Raw genomic sequence first — 19,485 nt, forward strand, 5'->3', positions numbered from 1 at the left:
GCCAGGTAACTGGCCAAACAAACTTAGGCTCCTCTCATCCTCTTAAAAGTTTCCCAGCCTGTGTAATGGGATATGTGCTAACTACAACAAAGGAAACTTCACAGAGTCAACCACAGATGTCTGGGAGAGCTTTCCAAGTAACCTGATACACATTATGGTCTATTAGGGACACAATCAGCTTTTCTGATTATATTTTGCCGATGTTATCTACTTTAAATGTGCACGGTCCTACCATTACTCCCTCTCTACCCTCAGAGTTCCAATCATGCCAAAAGCTGACACTGGCTCTTTTTTTATTTTATTTTTATTTTTTATTGGCCAGGAAATATGATCGACATTAAGCCACCTACCCATTGCCCACATACTGTAATGCTCCAGGCCACACCTCAGATGGATCCATGGCTCCCAAAGAGGCTAAAGAGGTACCATGGCTACCTCTACTGGTCCCTTATCTAAGTCTCCTATTGATGTCTATCATCCAACTAGACATACCTGCAATTCTGGATGTGATGTAAGATATGTCCAGATCACCCTTTGCATAGCTGGAAGGAAAAGAACACTCAATTAGTACAGAAAACATTGGCAGCTATAAGAACTTTAAGTGGAGCCTGAGTCCTAGAACACTGAGGTAACCCTGCTTCAGGCTGTATCCTGAGTAACGTGCATGCAAAAGGTCTCTATATAACTCTGCTGCATAAGCTGACAAAAGATGAGAAGGGCATAAAACACCTGAAAGTGGGAGAGTAGCCCAAGGAAGAGCTTTAGCAATCTTCTGCTTACTGAAGTGTTCCCAAAGGCCAAAACATTGAGAACCGATCCTGACAGACAAAAACAAAGGCAAGGGTGCCTTTCCAAGACATCATTCACTGATCCCACTGCCCCAGGGGGTTGGATAGGAACAGTGGTTGGTAACATGAGAGAGCACATCCTGTGCCCTATAGAGGCCTGAATGGAGACAGCAGACAGGGCTGGAGGGAAAAAAAGACATCCCAAATGGCCAAGATACATTACTGCTCATGGCCACCAAAAAACTCTTAGAAACCAATTCCCTAAATTGGTCCTGACAAAATACAGATCTGACAAAAATACAGATCAAACTTAACCACAAGAACTCGACAAACTTATTCTATAATTCCTCTCAAAAAAAAAAAAAAAGAAAAAAGAAAACACTTTTGCCAGAACAGCCAAGTAACCTTGGAAAGGAGGAGAAAGGGAGGTAAACGTTGCAGAATTACTTTGAGTACCACACTCTAGCTGGACAGTGAAGGCTGATAGGAAAGTCAGAGACTGAGCCGAGGTATGCACACTTTGTATCAGCAGAATCAACAAAGGGTCAACACAGAAAGCCAGGTGGAAAAAAGAACAGATACACACTATGAACTCACTGATAGAAAATGGCAATCTTAACACTTAAAAATGTCATTTGAACCTATTTAAGACAGGTCAACTTACGGTATTAAGGGCTCCCTGAGACAACAAACAGTATGTACTAAAGTAAAGCTTTATCCGGTGCTTAAATTTCTATGGGGAAAGGCCCTTAAACAGATGGGCCACAGATCAGCACTAACTACTTCCAGTCTGTTTCTTCACAAAAACAATTAACCCAATAGTAACCAAGATAACAGGCATCGAAGGTAGACGTTTTTAATCCCAACACCCCGGAGGCAGACACAGGCAGATTTCTGATCTCTGTGAATTCAAGGCCAGCCTGGTCTATACAGTGAGTTTCAAACCAATCAAGGCTACATAGGTAAACAGAGTGAAGGGCACAAATATGCAGCAGATGATGACATGAAAATATCCTAGCTGTCCCTTCAGGGTGCCAGCATCAGGTCAGGTACAGGAAAGCACATAGAAGACACTTAACACAGTGGGTACTGGGTATCATTTAGGGCTCCACACACGCTATTCCCTAACCTCTAGCCTGTCTAGGGAAAGTCCAGGGACCCTGACAGTTCAGCTCTGAGCAGAGGTTCGAGGACATACACATTAGATTTGACCCAACACCGACAAGAGTGGTCCAGACTTTGGCTTCTAAGACATCAAGCAGCCTCAGGTAACCAAGAGAGCCTGAAGAGGTCACCTTTGCCACCTGTCACTACACCTGAACATTTTCACTGACATAATAATAATAATAATAATATAATGAAAGTATTTACTGCTACTTGTAAATCAATTTACTAAACACAGGAGTTTGTGTAACTATTATCAGCTATGTCTACTTTGTAACCCATCCTGTTATATGCAGCCAAAGATAATTGTGAGCAAAATCATAAACTTACTTAAAACATCATGAGTTGTTGTTGTTTTAAAATTTATTATAGAACCACAGTTGCAAGAAAGAGGGCCATGCCACTTGAATTCAGCATGAAGGTTAGCAGCATGGCAAATGAGCAGCCACATGGTGGGGGCAGAGCTTTACAGAAAGTGAAGAAGCCCAAAGGACTAAAGAAAGCTCTGGAAAACATCTGAAGCAGGGAAGGGAAAGTTATGCCTGAGTCTAGACTCAGAAAGGCAGGCAGAACCAAGTGAACCAAGTGGTAATACTGGAGTGACTGCTTCATTCGACTTCTTGCAATGTGGACTAAACAACTATTGGGTTCTTGGCCTTTCTGTCACAAGACAGTTTTCATTGGCATATCCAGATTACAGCCTATAAGTCAATCTAATAAACCCCACATATAAATATGCAATCTATATTCTACCAGGTCTTTCAAAGAAGCTAATGCAGTCAGAGTTCATGTCACAGTATCAAAAGTTTGGCATGCCTAGCGGTTTAAGCACACATTCCTGACAGAAGGCACATGCACACACATGCTCACATTTCTGCATCTCCGAAATGTAGCAATCATGTGCACTCCCTGCCTGGCACAGGCATACATACAACTACTAAGGCTACAAACATAAAACAATCACCAACAGAGAAAGGAAAGGATGTTTCATCAACTATAGGTGTTTACAGACTACAAGCACTGTGATCCAAAGGTGCTTACTACAGCAGCAGCCATCCTGGGGCATCAGGAGCATCCATGATGACAAGAACCAACGAGACTGTTCACATCTCAGCCACAATTCCCACCAGAAAGCTGACGGAATAACCTTCAATGCACGCTGTGTTCTGGGACACTCACCAAGGCTTTTGGGCCATGATGTGACTTTTTCTTTTTGTTTTTCTGAGACAGGGTTTCTCTGTGTAGCCATGGCTATCCTAGACTCACTTTGTAGACCAGGCTGGACTCTGCCTCCCTGAGTGCTGGGATTAAAGGCATGGCCACCACACCAGGAGATTTGACTTTCTTAAGCATATATTCATACCCACTGTGGCCCAGGTCTCATGGGGACTGACTTCTAATAACGAGAGTATGCTGGAATGCTGGAAGGTATCACTTTGCCCTGCAACTGCTTTATTTATTTAACACCAAAGGAAAAAAAAAAAAAACAGCACCATCATGCCAGATACTGGCAGAGCTAAGGAGATCCTGAGCTGATGCTACACAAAGCCAGTTCTGTATAGGGTCCTATGCACTGGGGCCTCAGGCTCGGGTTGGTTAGGTTTTTTAATTTTTATTTTATTTTTATTTTTTCCTTTTTTTCCCTAACTTGACACTAACTGGAGTTATCTGTGAAGAGGAAAGCTCAATTGAGAAAATGTCTCTATAAGATTGGCCTGTGGGCAGGAGGTCCTGAGCTACATAAGAAAGCTGGCTGAGCAAGGTAAGCAGCATCCCTCTGGGGCCTCTGCTTGCTTCAGTTCCTACCCCCAGCGTTTCCTGCTTTGAGTTCCTATCTTAGCTTCCCTTGATGATGAACTATAATCTGTAAGTTGAAATAAGCTTTTTCCTATCTACATTGGTTTTGGTCAGTGTTTTATCACAGAAACAGAATGTAAGCTAAGACAAGGTTCCAGGTTCTATATCTGGCCCCACCCTAACAGAAAGTGACAACATTAACATTGCCTTGAGGAATCTCCACACAGGCAAAGAACAGGATAGGACAGCCCTCACACTTATTCACTTACTTAGCCACAGATTGGATGACCTTGGAGGAAGTATCCTTGAGGTTGGTGAAGAGCCGTTCTGTCCCGCCCCGTAGGATGTCAAGAAACCCACCATAGTGCTGGTCATACTCTGCCAGAGCCAAAGCTACAGAAGAGAACCACAGTAGGTCAAGAATATGTCCCCAGAAGCCTCATTGCTTCCCCGGATTCCCTCAAACCTACCAATGAGCCCTCTTTCCCAATAGCAAGTACTAGCCTGTTGTTTCCAGCCATTTCAGAGACATAAGGAATTTGCCAATGTAGGCACAGAGGGTTATATGAACACATGTCAAACCCAGCCTCTCCTAGAACTGTACCAATTATGGGACAAAGTCTCAAAGTGGTAATTGCAGGACACAATTCTCTTTCTAAAGTGAGTGCAGGTGAAGCCCACAAAAGTGGACTCTGAGACCACAGAGAGAGAGAGAGGCCCTCTAAGACTCTGGTTGCAGAGCTAACACGTATGTAAGGTTCTGAACAGCTTCACAAACAGTGAGCCCACATAGCATGATGTAGAAGTGGACACCCAGAACCCACTCTCCATGGTCTACAATTATATCACATACTCCAGGCTGACAGAGTAAGGACCTGAAGTACCAAGACACTGGGGAGGCCAACCACAGGAGACAAGAGCCTCCTCTCTAGGAAACAAAGATCTAGAGAAGGACTCAAGTTAGCCCTTGACATCTCAAAAAGGATATTAAGAAACGGCTCATCCTATAGTCAGTCCATGACCATAACTCTGTTTCAGAGTCCTCTTTTCCCTCATTGGTACTCTAAAGGCAGCCATTCCACATAAGAGGGAAGGCCACTGATTGTGGCTTGGCTTTCTCAAACCAGTAGGAAGAGCCCTCAATCCTTCCCATTTTCCCCCACCTCCTATGACCTCATCTCCTTCTCTGCTCCCAGTAGGCTCCTCTAGTGTTCTGTGACCGTAAAGTATTACCCGCTAACCTGTCTAAAGCAGGTTTGGCCTTCATACTCTTATTTCTGGGAGGTCTTCTCTTAAGAAGAATCATTTATATAGGCTTTCAACTGTGCAGATGGTGAGGATACAGTAAAACCTCCAGAAGAGCTAAAGACTATGGTTAGCCACACCTGGAAAACTTATCCCATTATATTCTGAATGTAGTTGAGTGAACCCTTACTTTGTGAAGTGCTAATATAACTCCTATGGGACAGGGCTAACTGGTGGTTCAGGCTAGTGTCCCTTGGATTTTGCCCTGACAACCCTTCTCTTAGTTGCTTTGAGTCAAAACACCCTGTCAAATCCTCCATTCTACCCTGAGTACACAGCTCAAAAGAACCATGAGTTCCATAGAATGGTAGAGCCAACTACCAGCTGAAAAACCCACCAGGAACAGGATTTTGATATCTAAGATGCATACTGAGTACCCAGTAAACAACAGAAGAGTAGAGTGGGGAAAGACCAGTGGGTAGGTTAGGGCATTTACCTCCACTGCTGTTCACAGGGGCCCCAGGGGAAGGTCCTGAGTTCCCATAGCCACCATTCTGCTCCAGTAGCTGTAAGATTCAAAAGCATGGCATCAGCTTCATACAAAAGCCAGAGCTAGTTTATACCTGCCCTCAGCATTGTGCCCTCAGCTTAGTTTTTACTAAGTGGTAGACCTCTATCTGCTTTACTCCCATATGCAAGGGTAATAAATTCCCAGGAGCCTAGGCAGGGCTAGAAATAAAACAAATATTCCATTCACAGCTCTAAAACAACATTCAGGGTAACCTAGGGAGTAATTATCACTTAAATATTAACATCCTTATCCTATTCAAGACATATCCAAAATTTTATGGACACAGAATCTGTTCTTCCTGTTTCATTTCCTCCCAATCCACTCAGCCATCTTGAGCAAATGTGTCTGGTGTGCAGTTCAGAACCTCCACACCTGTGGTTCTAGCGCTGTGTGGGGCTCTTCTAACAACCCCTTGGACCAAGTTTGCATTATTCCTCAAACTCAGCCCACAGTGAATAATGTCTAAAGAGCTAGTTTAGCACAGAGAAAGTGTTCACAGGTTCCAAAGCACTACAATCATAAACTTTTGATGTCTTCACTGGCCAGCAGCACTTCTTCCTGACACTCAATGAAGGACAAAGCTGCTCCCTACCTTCCAAGACAGTGGTCTCCAAGACAGTTAGCAAACACTTCTGCAAAAGCCCAAAGGTAACAGGCAAGGCCCCAGGCATCCCTGCCACAGAGCAACCCTAACCCCCAATCCCTCTGACCCATTACTATCAACCTGATCCCCAAAGAATCTTGTCAAAAGCCATCTTCATCACCTGCCATCTTCAGAGCACCTGAATTCTTAAAACTGTTCCTAGTTTTGGGATCTCCCTAGTGCCAACAGAAAGGGTCTTATCAGCAGGTTTCCCTAAAGAAATCACAGACCTCTTCTATCCACTACTTCTCTGAGAATCCCTATCCACAGATGAGGACTCAGAGCAGTATCTCCAAATTTCCTCTCTTCTGCATTCTACCTTTCCCTTCAGCAGCACAAACTTTACTTACCCTCCTAACTAGTCCAATATCAACTGCCGCTAGAAAGCTATGCTTCCAGGGGTAAAAGAACCAACAAACAGAAAGCTGACAAAACAAGAACCAAACATCCAATCTCTGCAGATTGATTCAGAAGAGGCCTCACCTCAGGAATGAGCCAGAAGGTAGGACAGTAGAATCTGGCCTGAGCCATGAGCTGAGCATAGCAAAGTGGACATGGATGCTAGACTCTTAAAGATGCCCAAGGACCTGCCTGTGCCCTGAAGATATGGGCTAGACCTACAGCTGCTTTAAGAAGGCCTCTTGGACGACATGCAACAATGCTTTCTCGGATTGCCTGCTTTTCCCAATACACAGCATAGAGTGCTTCAGTGCAAGAGTTGTAAGGCAGAATACTGCCAGCAAGTATGTGCACTGGACCTGTGCTGAGCCTAGGGAGAATGCAATCACAGGGCCATGGTTGGATATGTGACCCCAGAAACTGTGAGACGTAGATAGCAACAATCATCACCTGAAGCCAGAAAACAAAAAACCAAAACAACAACAAAAAACACATCAAACAAAACAACCTTCAAGATGGTACGATAGAGTGAACCTTTGTTTCATCTGGGTGAGCTTGTCCAGAGTTTGAGACCACTTGAGCCAGGGCCCATGGGAGTGCTTAGTATGGTAGCCATGAGCCTGTGAGGGTCTGTGACTTCAGTCAGACAAGATGGAGAAGCCTCAGGCTAATGCCTTGAAGGCCTAGGCATGGACAGTGGCGCCTCATGATGTCCTTACCTCTGTAATAGGGGCTTTGGGGTTCACATTCCGGGCTGCTGCAATTTCCTGCAGTTGTCGGACCACTTCAGCAATGGACAGCCTCTCCTCTGGGTTGACCTTTAGCATGGCACCTTAGGCAAAACAGTAGTATAAATTAGACCCATTATCAACTACAGCGCTGGGCCTAGGCTGGACAGCACCTCCTGCTATTCCAGAGGTTACAGAACAAAGACCACACTTTACCCACAGTGCTGACTTCAGAAGCAAAGGAGAGAATGACAGAATGATGACCACAGAAATTAAACAAGTTACTTGGGAGGCAGAGACAGGCAGATCTGAGTTCAAGGCCAGCCTGGTCTAAAAAGTGAGTTCCAGGACGGCCAGGGCTACACAGAGAAACCCTGTCTCAGAAAGAGAGGGAGAAAGAGAAAAAAAAGAAAAAAAAAGAAATTAAAGAAGCCTATCAAAAGTAGCCACTCTGAAAATCATAAGCCTATCAAAGGAGTAGGTGAGCAACTCCATGGAAAAGCCCCATTAGAATGCTGTCAGAACAGCAGAAATGGAGAATAGCCAATTGGTGAGTAGCACCTAAAAAAAGAACAGGAAAGTTTATCTCAAGTGTCTGCATCAAGCAAATGCGTAACAGGAACTTACGAATAAGGTCGTGGAAGACTGTGTAACGAGTGTCATTCACAGGAATGGAGTATTTCCCATTGACTATTCGAAGTTTTGCTCCATCCTCAAAAGGATGCTGCCGGAAACATAGCAGGTATAGGATGCATCCCAGTGCCTATGGGGAAAAGAAGGGGAGCAGGGTGTGAGGGACAGGGTAAAGATTGAATGAGAACATGCAGAGTGCTCTGAGTGCTCAGAGTGGGGAGGGATTATGAAAGGAAAAAAAAGGGAAGGTCACCAGAAAGACCAAAACAAAATTGGGATCAGAGGCCTCAACTTCTTGGAGGGCAGATGAAATGACAGTTAAGCTGACTGCCCCTGACCAATGTTGTAATCAACTATGAGGTCTCCACAAAATGCAACTTCCAAGATTCATGTGAGCTCTTAAGACAGGTGAGCAGATACAGGATCTTAGAGGATGGTGCCCCTTGGTAGAGCAGTGAGGCTCCCCCTCCTCTCCTACAGGCTTGACGAATCCCTCCATCAGTATCCATTATATTATCCTTTACAATAAAGTAGTAAACACATATAAGTGTATACCTGAGTTTTCTGAGCTGTTCTAGGAAGCTGATCAAACCTCAAGAGGAGTTTGTGGGAAGCTAGGCATATAGTCAGTCAGTTAGAAGCACAAGCAAAACGACCTGTTACTGCTATTGGCATCCAGAAGGAATAGAAGAGGTGGATATGTTAGGCTGAGCCTCACCTTATGGTGCCTGACACTACATCTGGCACACAGACAGCATCAACTTGTTAATAATGACTTAACCTAAGAACGGCCCAGGGGCATCCTCTTGGGAACTGACTGCTCACTGCACATGGGGACAGACCTTTTGAGGTCATGTAGGTCTCTTATGTCAACTGTATTGGTCTGAAGGAAAAGTGGATGGCTATGGCAGATGAGGACATAGTCCAGGAGAAGGCATTTACATATCCTCACAGAGACATCCCTGGGTCTAGAACTCAAGACCCCAGAAGTAGAACAAGTACAGAAATTATCTGTGTTGCAATTTGATGCCTGTGCAGAGTCAAAGTTATACTATTACTCCAACTAATTTTTTTTTGTTTTCTTTCAAGTGATTTTTAAAAAAGAGTTATTACCTTCTGTGTATGAACATTTTGCTTGCATGTATGTCTGTGCACCATGTGCATGTCTTGTGCTCCTGGAGGTCAAAAGAGGGCATTAGATCATCTGGAACTGGAGTTTTCAGATGATTGTGAACCAGCATGTGGGCACTGGGAATTGAACCTTGGTCCTTGGCAAGAGCAACAAGTTTCCTTAACCACTACGCCATCTCTCCAGCCCCTTCCAACTGCTGTTAGTTCACCTCTGCTAGAAGCAGTTACAAGTGAGAAAATAAAGGTGAAGGGAAGGGAAAAGAGTAAGAGAAGGGAGCTGATGAGACATGAGGGCCTAAGACAGACAGGGTAGAGGCCTCTGTAACTCCACCCATGACCCAACTGACCACTCCAGTCTTACCCAGATATCCTGCTTCTCGCCAATGGGGAAGTTGGAATACAGGTCTACAATTTCTGGTGTTCTATACATGGGTGTGGTGTTCCTTGTGATCTGAAAAGCAAAACAACAAAAACAAAAAACCATACATTTCAGGGTAAGTTACATATAAGCATCATTTTTAATTTTTTTTTCATCATTTTTAATTTTAACACAGGGCCCTACAACTTTCTAAGCTCTCCACTAAAGGCTAGCAGTAGTGACTTTTCTTCTCACTGTGCTCTGGGGGGACCTCTGGCCATACATCTGGCCACACAATGCTGCACTACCATTTTCCTTACAGAGATTTAATCTCTCATAGCCACCCCGGATTAATAAAAGAATCAAGTCAAAATATCCACTCATTGGTAATGCCCATGTGTATTCTGGTTTCTCTCTTTCAGAAAGTCACCAAAATTCCAACACCGGGCTCCATCCTGCTAACTTTGTCTAACCCTAACCCTTTCTAAAAGACCCCATCTCTAAACACCACAGTTGATCTAACCCTAACCCTTTCTAAAAAACCCCATCTCTAAACACCACAGTTAAGACTCCACACTACGGTGACCTCACAATGAGGATTAAGCTCAGACTAAATTTAGAGAAAACAAACCACATTAAAACCATACCAGATGGTAATGTCAAAAGAATCCAAGAGCCTTATGAAGTAAATCTGGGACATTTCCCCAAAATAAAGACATACTGAATTGTGACCTTGGGAAAAAAAAATGGTATCCAAGTCTTTATTTGTTTGTTTGTTTGTTTATTTATACATGCACAGGGTTTCTCTGTGTAGCATCCATCCATCTATCTATCTATCTATCTATCTATCTATCTATCTATCTATCTATCCATCCATCCATCCGCAGGGTTTATCTGTGTAGCCTTGGCTGCCCTGGACTTGCTTTGTAGACCAGGCTGGTCTTGAACTCACGTTGATCCACCTGCCTTACTGAGTGCTGGGATTAAAGGTGCATGCCACCACACCTAGCTCTAAGTCCTTATTAACAACAAACACATGAGCAGGTTCTGGGCCTCCCACTTCAGTGATGGGCAGAGTACTACAGTCAGTAGCAGACAGCAATGACAGATTAAGAGGAGTCATTACTATTGAAGCAGACTTATCAGGACACCAGAAGCTAGGAGGAACGAGCCGAGATCTACACACAGTAAGTAGGCATAATGAAGGAGACGCAGGACTACATCCATACATCACAGATAGGCAGGACACCAGAAAAGAAAACTGGACTGGATTGATGATCCAAATAAACACTAATCTGAATGGTTTCGACCCACAGTGGTGGTGGCTGCCAGCCCTGACATACTGAAAACTCAATCATACACAGTGGCCTATGAAGTGGGACAAACACTGACTAGCAAGGGCAAGGCTTTCCTCCTCAGCTTTGGCCAGCACTCTTCTTGGGTTTCACGCTCCTAACAGTGTTGAGAATGCCCCTCACATAGAGGAGCGGGGTCTTTGCAGGGTGAGAACCCACTTGGTCTACGCAGCATGGCCCTGATGTGGTGACAGACCTCCAAACAGCCCAGAAACCCTGCCTTTAATAAGGCCTGAATCATGTTAAGCAATGCACATAAGCGTCCCTGGCAGGCAGTATGTCAAGGGAGCTATGCCTCTTCCTCCACAGCTGCAGCCCTAGAAGCAAGCGTCCTCCTGGGAAAGGCAATCTGGCCTGGACGCTTCACCTGCAGCACCTCACAGGCTGGAATACATTAGGGCCAACTTTCAGAATCTTGGCCCCTCTGCAACAAGAGGGCCTCCTCACCTTCCTTCACCTATCTCTACACTTTCAGACCTCTCTGCTGAGCACTGTGGCCATTCCTCTGCTCTGCAGAATTTTGTACATGCAATTCATGTAAATTCTATGCAACACCAGCCATTGTGGAATTATGTATACATTTTGAGGATGTAGCCTCTCTGCAAGGACAGGAACCACATTAACGAAGCTGTGGGCCTCTCAACAAAGAATGTTTCAAAACAATTCTTTTACACTAGGGATTGAATTTTGGACCTTGCTCATGCTAAGCAAGTATTCATCTTTAGTCCTCTAAATGACTTTAAAAAAAATTCTATGTTTAGAACAACAGACGAGTTCTGAAGATGGCTTCACAATAATGTGAAAAATCTTAATGCTACTGAAATCTCACTTAAAATGTTAAATAATATTTGTTGTACATATTTAAGGCAGTAAAAATAATTATAAGAAATTAGAAGGGGGCTGAGAGATAGCTTAATGGGGCTGCAGAGATGGTTTAGCGGTCAAGAGCACTGGCTGTTCTTCTAGAGTACCCAGGTTCAATTCCTAGCACCCACACGGCAGCTCACAGCTGTCTGTAACTCTGTTTCAGGGGATCCAACACCCTCACACAGACATACATGCAGCCAAAACACCAATGTACATAAAATAAAAACAAATTATTTAGAGCGTGTGACACCACCAGATATTAACTATAGTTGAAAGAAAAAAAAAAGTTAGCAGGATGAAGACATTTAAAGGCAGGTTGATAAGAGGAGCATGAGAGAAAATGAATTCTCTATTCTGTTTACATCTGTGGCCACAATGTAGCAGAGTACAGCCAGGAGGAAAATGATGCTCCCAGGACACAACACCAGGTAATCTGTTAGGAATCTTTACTTATAAAGCCATACTCAGGCTTGTACCTGAAGACTCAGAGGGTGTATGCAGAGCACAAGAGGGAAAGGACCTGAGAAGCAACTTCCTAAGAATACAGACTCAAATGCATGCCTCACCTCTTCCTCCACCATTGCTCGCTTCTGAGCACTCCAGCTGTAGTCAGGATAATGGGAGATGGTTGTGGCACTGCCAAAGTCACACAGCTTAATGGTCCCCTGGTTACTAAGCAGTAAGTTTTCAACCTGCAAAATTTCAAAGTACGGGTCTTATGAACTTTTTGTGCATATGGAGCCTAAACTTCAGCAAAGAAAGACAAACAGAAAGATTAGTCATCACCAGTTCCTTATCAAGAAAACCCTCTGCACCAAGGTCCAGGCTGCTGGTTGCTAGGGGCCACTATAAAATGTTTTGAAGTTAAAAACCACCCACCAAGCAAAAAGATAACTTAATAAGAGACAATGAACCTTCAGAAAAGTCAGAAGATAAAAGAATAAAATATACTACTTATATCTACATTATTTATCATAAATTCAGGAATAAATCTAATAAAGATAGAAAAAAACTTCCTGTGCAGAATTCCTTAAAATGATCGAGGTGGGTTCTTTGTTGGTTTTGTTTTGTTTTAAAAACAAGGTTTTACCATGTAGCCTTAGTTGGTCAGGAACTCACTATGTACATTAGGCTAGCCCTGAACTCACAGAGATCTACCTGTCTGTTTTCCAAATGCTAAGATTAAAGGCATGTACAACCACACCCAGCCAAATTTTAAATCCATGATTCATAAAAATACATGTAATCCTAATTCCAGTTCATAGCTTTACTGGCATCCTGTTCCTCTTTCTAGGTACATTAAGTATACTATGCTTTCATCATCTACATCAGAGTAAAGTGTCCAAACACAGGTCAGCAGCTAGCCAGCCATTCCTAGTCTGGCTCTTTCCTGAAAGTCTATCAACCGTGCTGAAGAGGCATAGCAATTCTAGTGAAATTCAGCGATTTAGGGAAGTAGGAACCTACAGAATGAAAATGCAAACAAACCGTATCTACTAGTATGATCTGTCAAGATTGAAGTGTCTGTAATATCATAGGCTGGCAAAGGGGAGAATCACAGAGCTTGTGTGCCTCTAGAACACTCAGAGTTAGATGCATGTATCTCTAACCACAGAGGTCACCTGCAACATGGACAAGCCAGATGGGGTTGTCCTTAGGACACAGGCTAACACAGTCAGCTACAAACAAGAAAAGTAAAACAGATGTGCCATGCTGTCCCACAGCAGAAGCATATATAATAAAAAAGGCCCACAATGCATATTCCATGAGATAAGGCTACACAGAAAGACAGATAGATCTAAACACAATAGTACTGCGCAAAAACAAAACAAAACAAACAGGCACAAAAGAATGCACAGGCACAGGTACATTCAAATGACACTACCAGCACAGAGAACAATGTACAGCATCAACAAAACTAAGACCACGATCACTGAAAGCAGGCAATGGCTGCTGCACACAAGAGGTATATAAGCACACTGATGTGCCTGTTTCATAGCAAGCAGTGACGAGGAGTAGCTGGCCCTTGGAGCTCCTGAAGCAGAAGGCTACAAGCATCACCTGTACAGACACCTCACTGGGCAAGTGACTGATTCTCCATTAATTTTATTCTTTATATTCTTTTTTTCCTAACACACATCTACCCACCAACACTACCAACAAAAACTTTTATCACACTGTCTGCAAGCTTAAGTGTGTATGTGTGTATTCATTTTGTATAAAAGGGTGTATGCTACAACATGTTTGTGGCGGTCAGAGAACAACTTCTGAGTGGCAGTTCTCTTTCTGCCTCGTGGAGCCTAGGAATCAGCTCCAAGTTGTCAGGCGAGGTAGTTTGAATGAGAACTGCCCCAGTGGCTCATATATTTGACTAGTTGGCCCCTAGTGGGTAGAAATGTTTTAGGAAGGGTTAGGAGGTGTGGTCTTGTTTATCAGGGGGTGGCTTTGAGGTTTCAAAAGCCTCTGTTTCTCCTAGTCTTTCCCCGCAACCCCCCCTCTGCCTCTAACTTGAGGATCAGGATGTAAGTAAGCTCTTAGCTGCTGCTCTAGCACTGTGCCTGCCTGCCTGCCTGCTGTTATGCTCCCCACCATGATGGTCATGGACTCACCCTCTGAGACTATAACCAACCCTCCAATTGAATGCTTTCTTCTATAAGTTGCCTTGGTCATGGTGTCTCTTCATAGCAACAGAAAAGTAACTAAGACATCAGGCTTGGTAGAAAATGCTTTCACCTGCTGGCCTTCCTCACCAATCCAGTTTTTTTTTTTTTGGTTAAAAAGACACGACAATAGGCCAGCCACGGCAATACAACCTTAAAGATTTTGTTCAATATACCAGGAATTCCAGTGAGCCAAATATATAAGCAAACACAACATAATAGGAGGAAAAAAAAGCAAAAATGAAAAGAAACTTAAGAATAAGGTGCTGGTAGCTATAAACACCAAACTTCATTAATAACAGAAAAAAGTGAAGTAAATTCATAGGACTACACTCTTCAGCCAGGCTACACAAGCTACACACAGCAATTCCAGACAGGCAGGTACCACCCTCAGGTAGTTTGTGGTACACTTACTCCACCTGCAGTTAGAGATGCACAACAGAAGCCTTTCCACATAAACCATTCCCCACCCAGGTCAGAACTGCACCTAGATGCCCCCAATTCTGTGAGGAAGGCAACTGAGAAGCTTAGCATGACAGGATAATATTGCTGAGCAGAGCTCTGGGCTCTGACCAGGCACAAGGGGCACAAAGACAAGTAGGGAACTATCCCAAGGCAGGAGAAGAGTGTGTGAAGACACAGCAATGCAGCCCGGCTGGTACCTTGAGGTCCCTGTGGATGATGGGTGGTTTTTGCCTGTGCATGTGCTGCACTGCTCTGCATGTCTGGTAGAAGATCTTCAGAATGCTGTCGCAGGACAGGGGGCCTTTACATTCACCTTTCCTGAGAAACTCCACCAGCTGTCCTAAAGGAGACAAGTGAATTTAGTCACCCTGGGGCTCAGAATGCTACACCCTACTTCTTAATAGGTTTGGTCTGTTTCTGTGTATGGCAGCCAAGGCAGGAGTGGCATCTCTAAGGCCTTATTTGGGATGCATACCCAATCAGTTCCACTCCAGTCATCCCTCCAACTTCCATAGGAAGGCAAATAAAAGGCAACCTTATAACTTTGGGTATGAGGACCACCCCTGTTCTGGGGAGGGTGGGGCAGGAGATGGCATGAACATCCCTGGGACAAAACAAGAAGCAAAAAGCAATCATATGAGAAAGCCCTGAAGGCAGGGAAAAGTCCTAACAGTTGTACACAGAGATCACAGAGCAAAAGCTGTAGGCTCATGTCCACAGCACAGCACAGGCAGAGCAGAAACCCTGACCCTACCCTACAGTTACCCAGTTCAGACTACATCATGCCCTGCTGGCAGCTCCATTCTAGCTCTCAAATCCGGCAGAATTAAACCATTTCTTGCCCCTACCATACCTTATTCGTGGAATCTACACAAAACCAGAGGATCAGGGGTCCTCCAAAGAAACAAGGTCCCTGCTGAAACAGGAGCAGTCTCCAAGGGGCAGGAGCAGATATGCCCACCTACGCTTTATGCCAGACTGATCATAATGTTAACTGGCCCATTCAATAGTTCTTTCTTGGTAAGAATTAGGAGATTTTTTTTTAATTGTTTTGAGCTGTTTCAAAACCTTGACCCCCCCTCCTGCTTTAACTTCCTAGATGCTAGGATTATATGTGTATGCCACTGTAACAACCCACAATATTATTTTAAAATTTATTTATTTGGTGGTTGGAGAGGTGGCTCAGCAGTTAAAAAGGCCTAACTGGTCTTGCAGAAGACTTGGGTTTTGTTTCTAGCACCCACACAGTAGTTCACAAGCATCCACAACTCCAGCTCTAGGGAATCTGACATCCTTTCTCTTCTAACCATCTTGGGCACTAGGCACACATGCAGTGCACATATATTCGGGCAGGTGAAATCTTCATACACATAAAAGTTTTTAATACATATTTTAATTTCATCTCTAAAAAAATTAGTGTGGGTGTGTGTGACAATGCACACATGGAGGTTTAATCTATTCATGATAATGGATGGATGGAGGGCATCTAATGGATGCAACAGAAAAGATTAACTTAAAGAAAAGGTTCATGGCCCAACCTAGGACTTCAAAACTGTCTTTAGTAAATTCTGACCTGCATAGGGGAGGGGGTTCCCCAACTTCTCAGGGGCCAAGCAACTCTACCCCAAATCCAGCAAGCCCTGTCTAGCAGAGAAATGTTCACCTTTAAGCAAACTGTTGTTCATCTGTGTCCTCCCAAAGATAGACCCTGAAAATACCCTCCAAAGCATGAGTTTCTCAGCTGTGATGGTTAGTTTTTTGTCAACTTATTAGAAACCAGGAGTTAACTAGGAAGAGGGAATATGAACTGAAAAATGGTCTCCATCAGCTTGGCCTGTAGGCAAGTCTGTGGGAGTAGTTTTTAAACTAATTAATAAGAGGATCCAGTCCACTGTGGGTGGTGCCACCCCTAGGCAGATGGTCATGGGTTACATAAAAAGCAAACCTACAAGCAACGTTCCTCAGTGTCTTCTGCAGCTAGCCCTGCCCCGAGGTTCCTGCCTTGAGTTACTGCCCCGACTTCAGTGATGGAATGTGCCCTTTCCTGCTCAGGTTGCTTTTGGTCATGGTGATTTATCCTAACAATAGAAACCTACTAAGACACTGGCTCACCTCATGGTAATAATTTTGGATTACCAAAAATGAAATGCAGGGATTGGTTCAGTGAATTAAGAGTCTGCTACACAAGCATGAGGACCAGAGTTTGAATCCCTAGAACTCTAGTAAAAAAAAATGGGTGGGTGTGGCAGCCTGCAAAAAGAAAAAAAAAAAAAAAATCCTAGTACACAGTGGGTAGAAATGAAATCCCTAGAGCAAGCTGAGTTCTGGGTTTAATAACTTTAAAATTATGTAAGGGAGAAGAGTGACTGAGGAGACACCAGATGTCAACCTCAAGCACATAACCCAAACATCCATACAAATACGCATACCACACACGCATATATGCAAAAGAGAAAATGTGGCGGCTTGGACCTTGTGCCTCCCACACTGCCCTGTTCAGCAACAGCCCCTGAGTCCACTCCTTCCTCCCCTCCACCACCTCAGAAACAGCAAAGACAAGGAACTGAGCTTCCCACAGACACTGCCTACATCTTCCAAGCTAGGATTTCTAAATACCAAGGCTTGCATCATGCAAATGCCTTCTGATCTTATAAACGACAGACGAGGGAGGTCATAAATGGCAGCTTCCTCGCCACCACGTAAGTGCTATTGCCACTGCTGCGGTACAGCGACACCCTGCTTATCAGGTGGACTGCTGCAGTACTGGAATGTTGGGGTATATGGGCTGGTCCTATACACAGCAGGCATCTGTTAGGGATAAGGGGGAAACACAACCAGCATGAATACATGCTTGGTACAGTTAAGGTTTAAAAATACACACATAAACCTCACTTTCATAGGGGCTAACTAATTTTGTATTATTTCTACCCCTTTGTTTTTTCCCCTTAATATTTTAAACTACAATATAATTATATACTTTCCCCTTTCCTTTTCTCCTTCCACGCCTCCTGTGCCTGTCCCTTACTACCCCTCCATTCACTCCCTACTCCCTCTAAATTTCCTGACCTCTAAGATGATGAGGGCAATGACATGTGTGTGTGACTACAACCCGTTGAATCATTTAGTGTTGTTTGCTAATATATAATTTCAGAGTGATTCAAAGGAATGGGAAGATAGCTTGCTGGGAGATTGTGTCTTCTAGAAGTGCCAACCTACATCCATAAAACTGAAACAATATGGCTGACGAAAAAAAGATTCAAACAATAACAATACTAATAGACATGCTAAGAAGGAAGGGGGAAATTTCAAGACTGGCTCAACCCTAAACAAAGAACTACAGACAACTAAAGAATGCTAAGAAAGGGAGAATTAGTCTTCCTCGGAATGAGCCCTTACTTGATTATCCAGTACCAGTGGCTAGTCCTGCTTTTACTTTTCCAATGAGTATAATGCTCTTTTGTAATTGAATATAGGAAGAACAACAGGCATCCATGAAGACAAAATGTAGCAGACTGGACAAATCGGCCTTTTACACTGCCCAGCACAGGGACAGTGCTTCTCCCCATCCCAAGAGTTCTATGCTGGTGGCCAGAGCACTAGAGCTGGCACCTTCCTAGCTTGTAAAGAAATGGACCAGAGTACCTAGACCCAGTTCCCAGACACCACCCTCTACTGAAAAAGCCCAGAGCTGTCCAGAAAACAAGGGTCACAAGACTTAAACTCAGACTGACTATAACTTAGGAAACCATGAAGGATTTTGTTGGGGGCTGGGGTGAGTCATTAGGGAGACATCCTGGATAATCCAAGGTTAGTCAGGTATACAATTTGAGTCTGCAACTATTAACAGAAAAGGTCCCTGCTCTCAGACAATAAATGCAAACATAATTTTAGGGAGTAATGACACAGGCCTGCAATCCCAGCCTTTGAGGGGCCAAGACAGGAAAATTGATTGACTCAAGTTCCAGGCCAGCCCTGGCCAGAGTGAGCCAGCCTTAAAAAAAAACGAGTGCATGTATGCATGCATACATACATACATACATACACACACACACATGCACACACACACACACACACACACACACACTTCCTGATCTTGATGTTTGCAGCCTGTCTTAAGAGAAAAGCAAGACCATGAAGAAAGATAAATCAACTACGAGAAAATGTTACAAATTGACAAATCTAACGCATCCATCCACTAAACTTTTATGTTTTTAATAAATGTAAAACTTTAGAATTAAAAAGTTGAGGGAACAAATTATCTGCATATATGTCAATTGGGATGTAGTTAATCTACCTCTCTCCCCTCAGTCCTTAGCTCAGGCAGCTCCTGATTTCATAGCCTCCTGCTCTCTCTGCATAGTGGGCTGACTGCCAATGGGTGGACCAGGGTGCTGTGTAAGACTGACAGGAATTAGGTAGGGACCTGCAGATACATGAGGATAGAAGTGAAGGCAGCTGGAGGAGAATGCCCTCCCAGGGCTTCCAGCCATGAGGAAACAGTCTACTGCATATTTGGCCTCTTGCATGTAACCTGCACAGATCCCCATCCCCTTCCACTTGGCAGAGGGATCTTACTGGCTCATTTGTGGCTTCTATACACTCACTCTACACCTCTCCCTATCAGATAGATATTCCGTTTCTGCTCCTTTCCCAATCCATTCACTCACTGTCCCTAGCTTTC

At 43.9% G+C, this 19,485-nt stretch overlaps 1 protein-coding gene across 4 annotated transcripts in view; it reads right to left on the reverse strand.

Annotated features, from left to right (window-relative positions):
- The window catches only part of Gak (cyclin G associated kinase), a 57,072-nt gene that overhangs the window by 30,666 nt on the left and 6,921 nt on the right, over nt 1-19,485 (reverse strand). For 2 of the 4 annotated variants that reach the window (XM_021651816.2, XM_021651817.2), the window contains exons 5-12: nt 15,002-15,144; nt 12,246-12,371; nt 9,461-9,550; nt 7,963-8,098; nt 7,327-7,439; nt 5,491-5,560; nt 4,019-4,142; nt 493-542 (exon numbers count right to left, since the gene is read on the reverse strand). In XM_021651816.2, the coding sequence (XP_021507491.2) occupies nt 493-542; nt 4,019-4,142; nt 5,491-5,560; nt 7,327-7,439; nt 7,963-8,098; nt 9,461-9,550; nt 12,246-12,371; nt 15,002-15,144 (852 nt within the window). The remainder of the gene's footprint in view (nt 1-492; nt 543-4,018; nt 4,143-5,490; nt 5,561-7,326; nt 7,440-7,962; nt 8,099-9,460; nt 9,551-12,245; nt 12,372-15,001; nt 15,145-19,485) is intronic. The other 2 variants (XM_021651818.2, XM_060381116.1) reach the window with 2 other exon arrangements.

This window comes from Meriones unguiculatus, chromosome 3 (assembly GCF_030254825.1).
Source record: "Meriones unguiculatus strain TT.TT164.6M chromosome 3, Bangor_MerUng_6.1, whole genome shotgun sequence".
In the NCBI taxonomy this organism is placed as follows: domain Eukaryota; kingdom Metazoa; phylum Chordata; class Mammalia; order Rodentia; family Muridae; genus Meriones; species Meriones unguiculatus.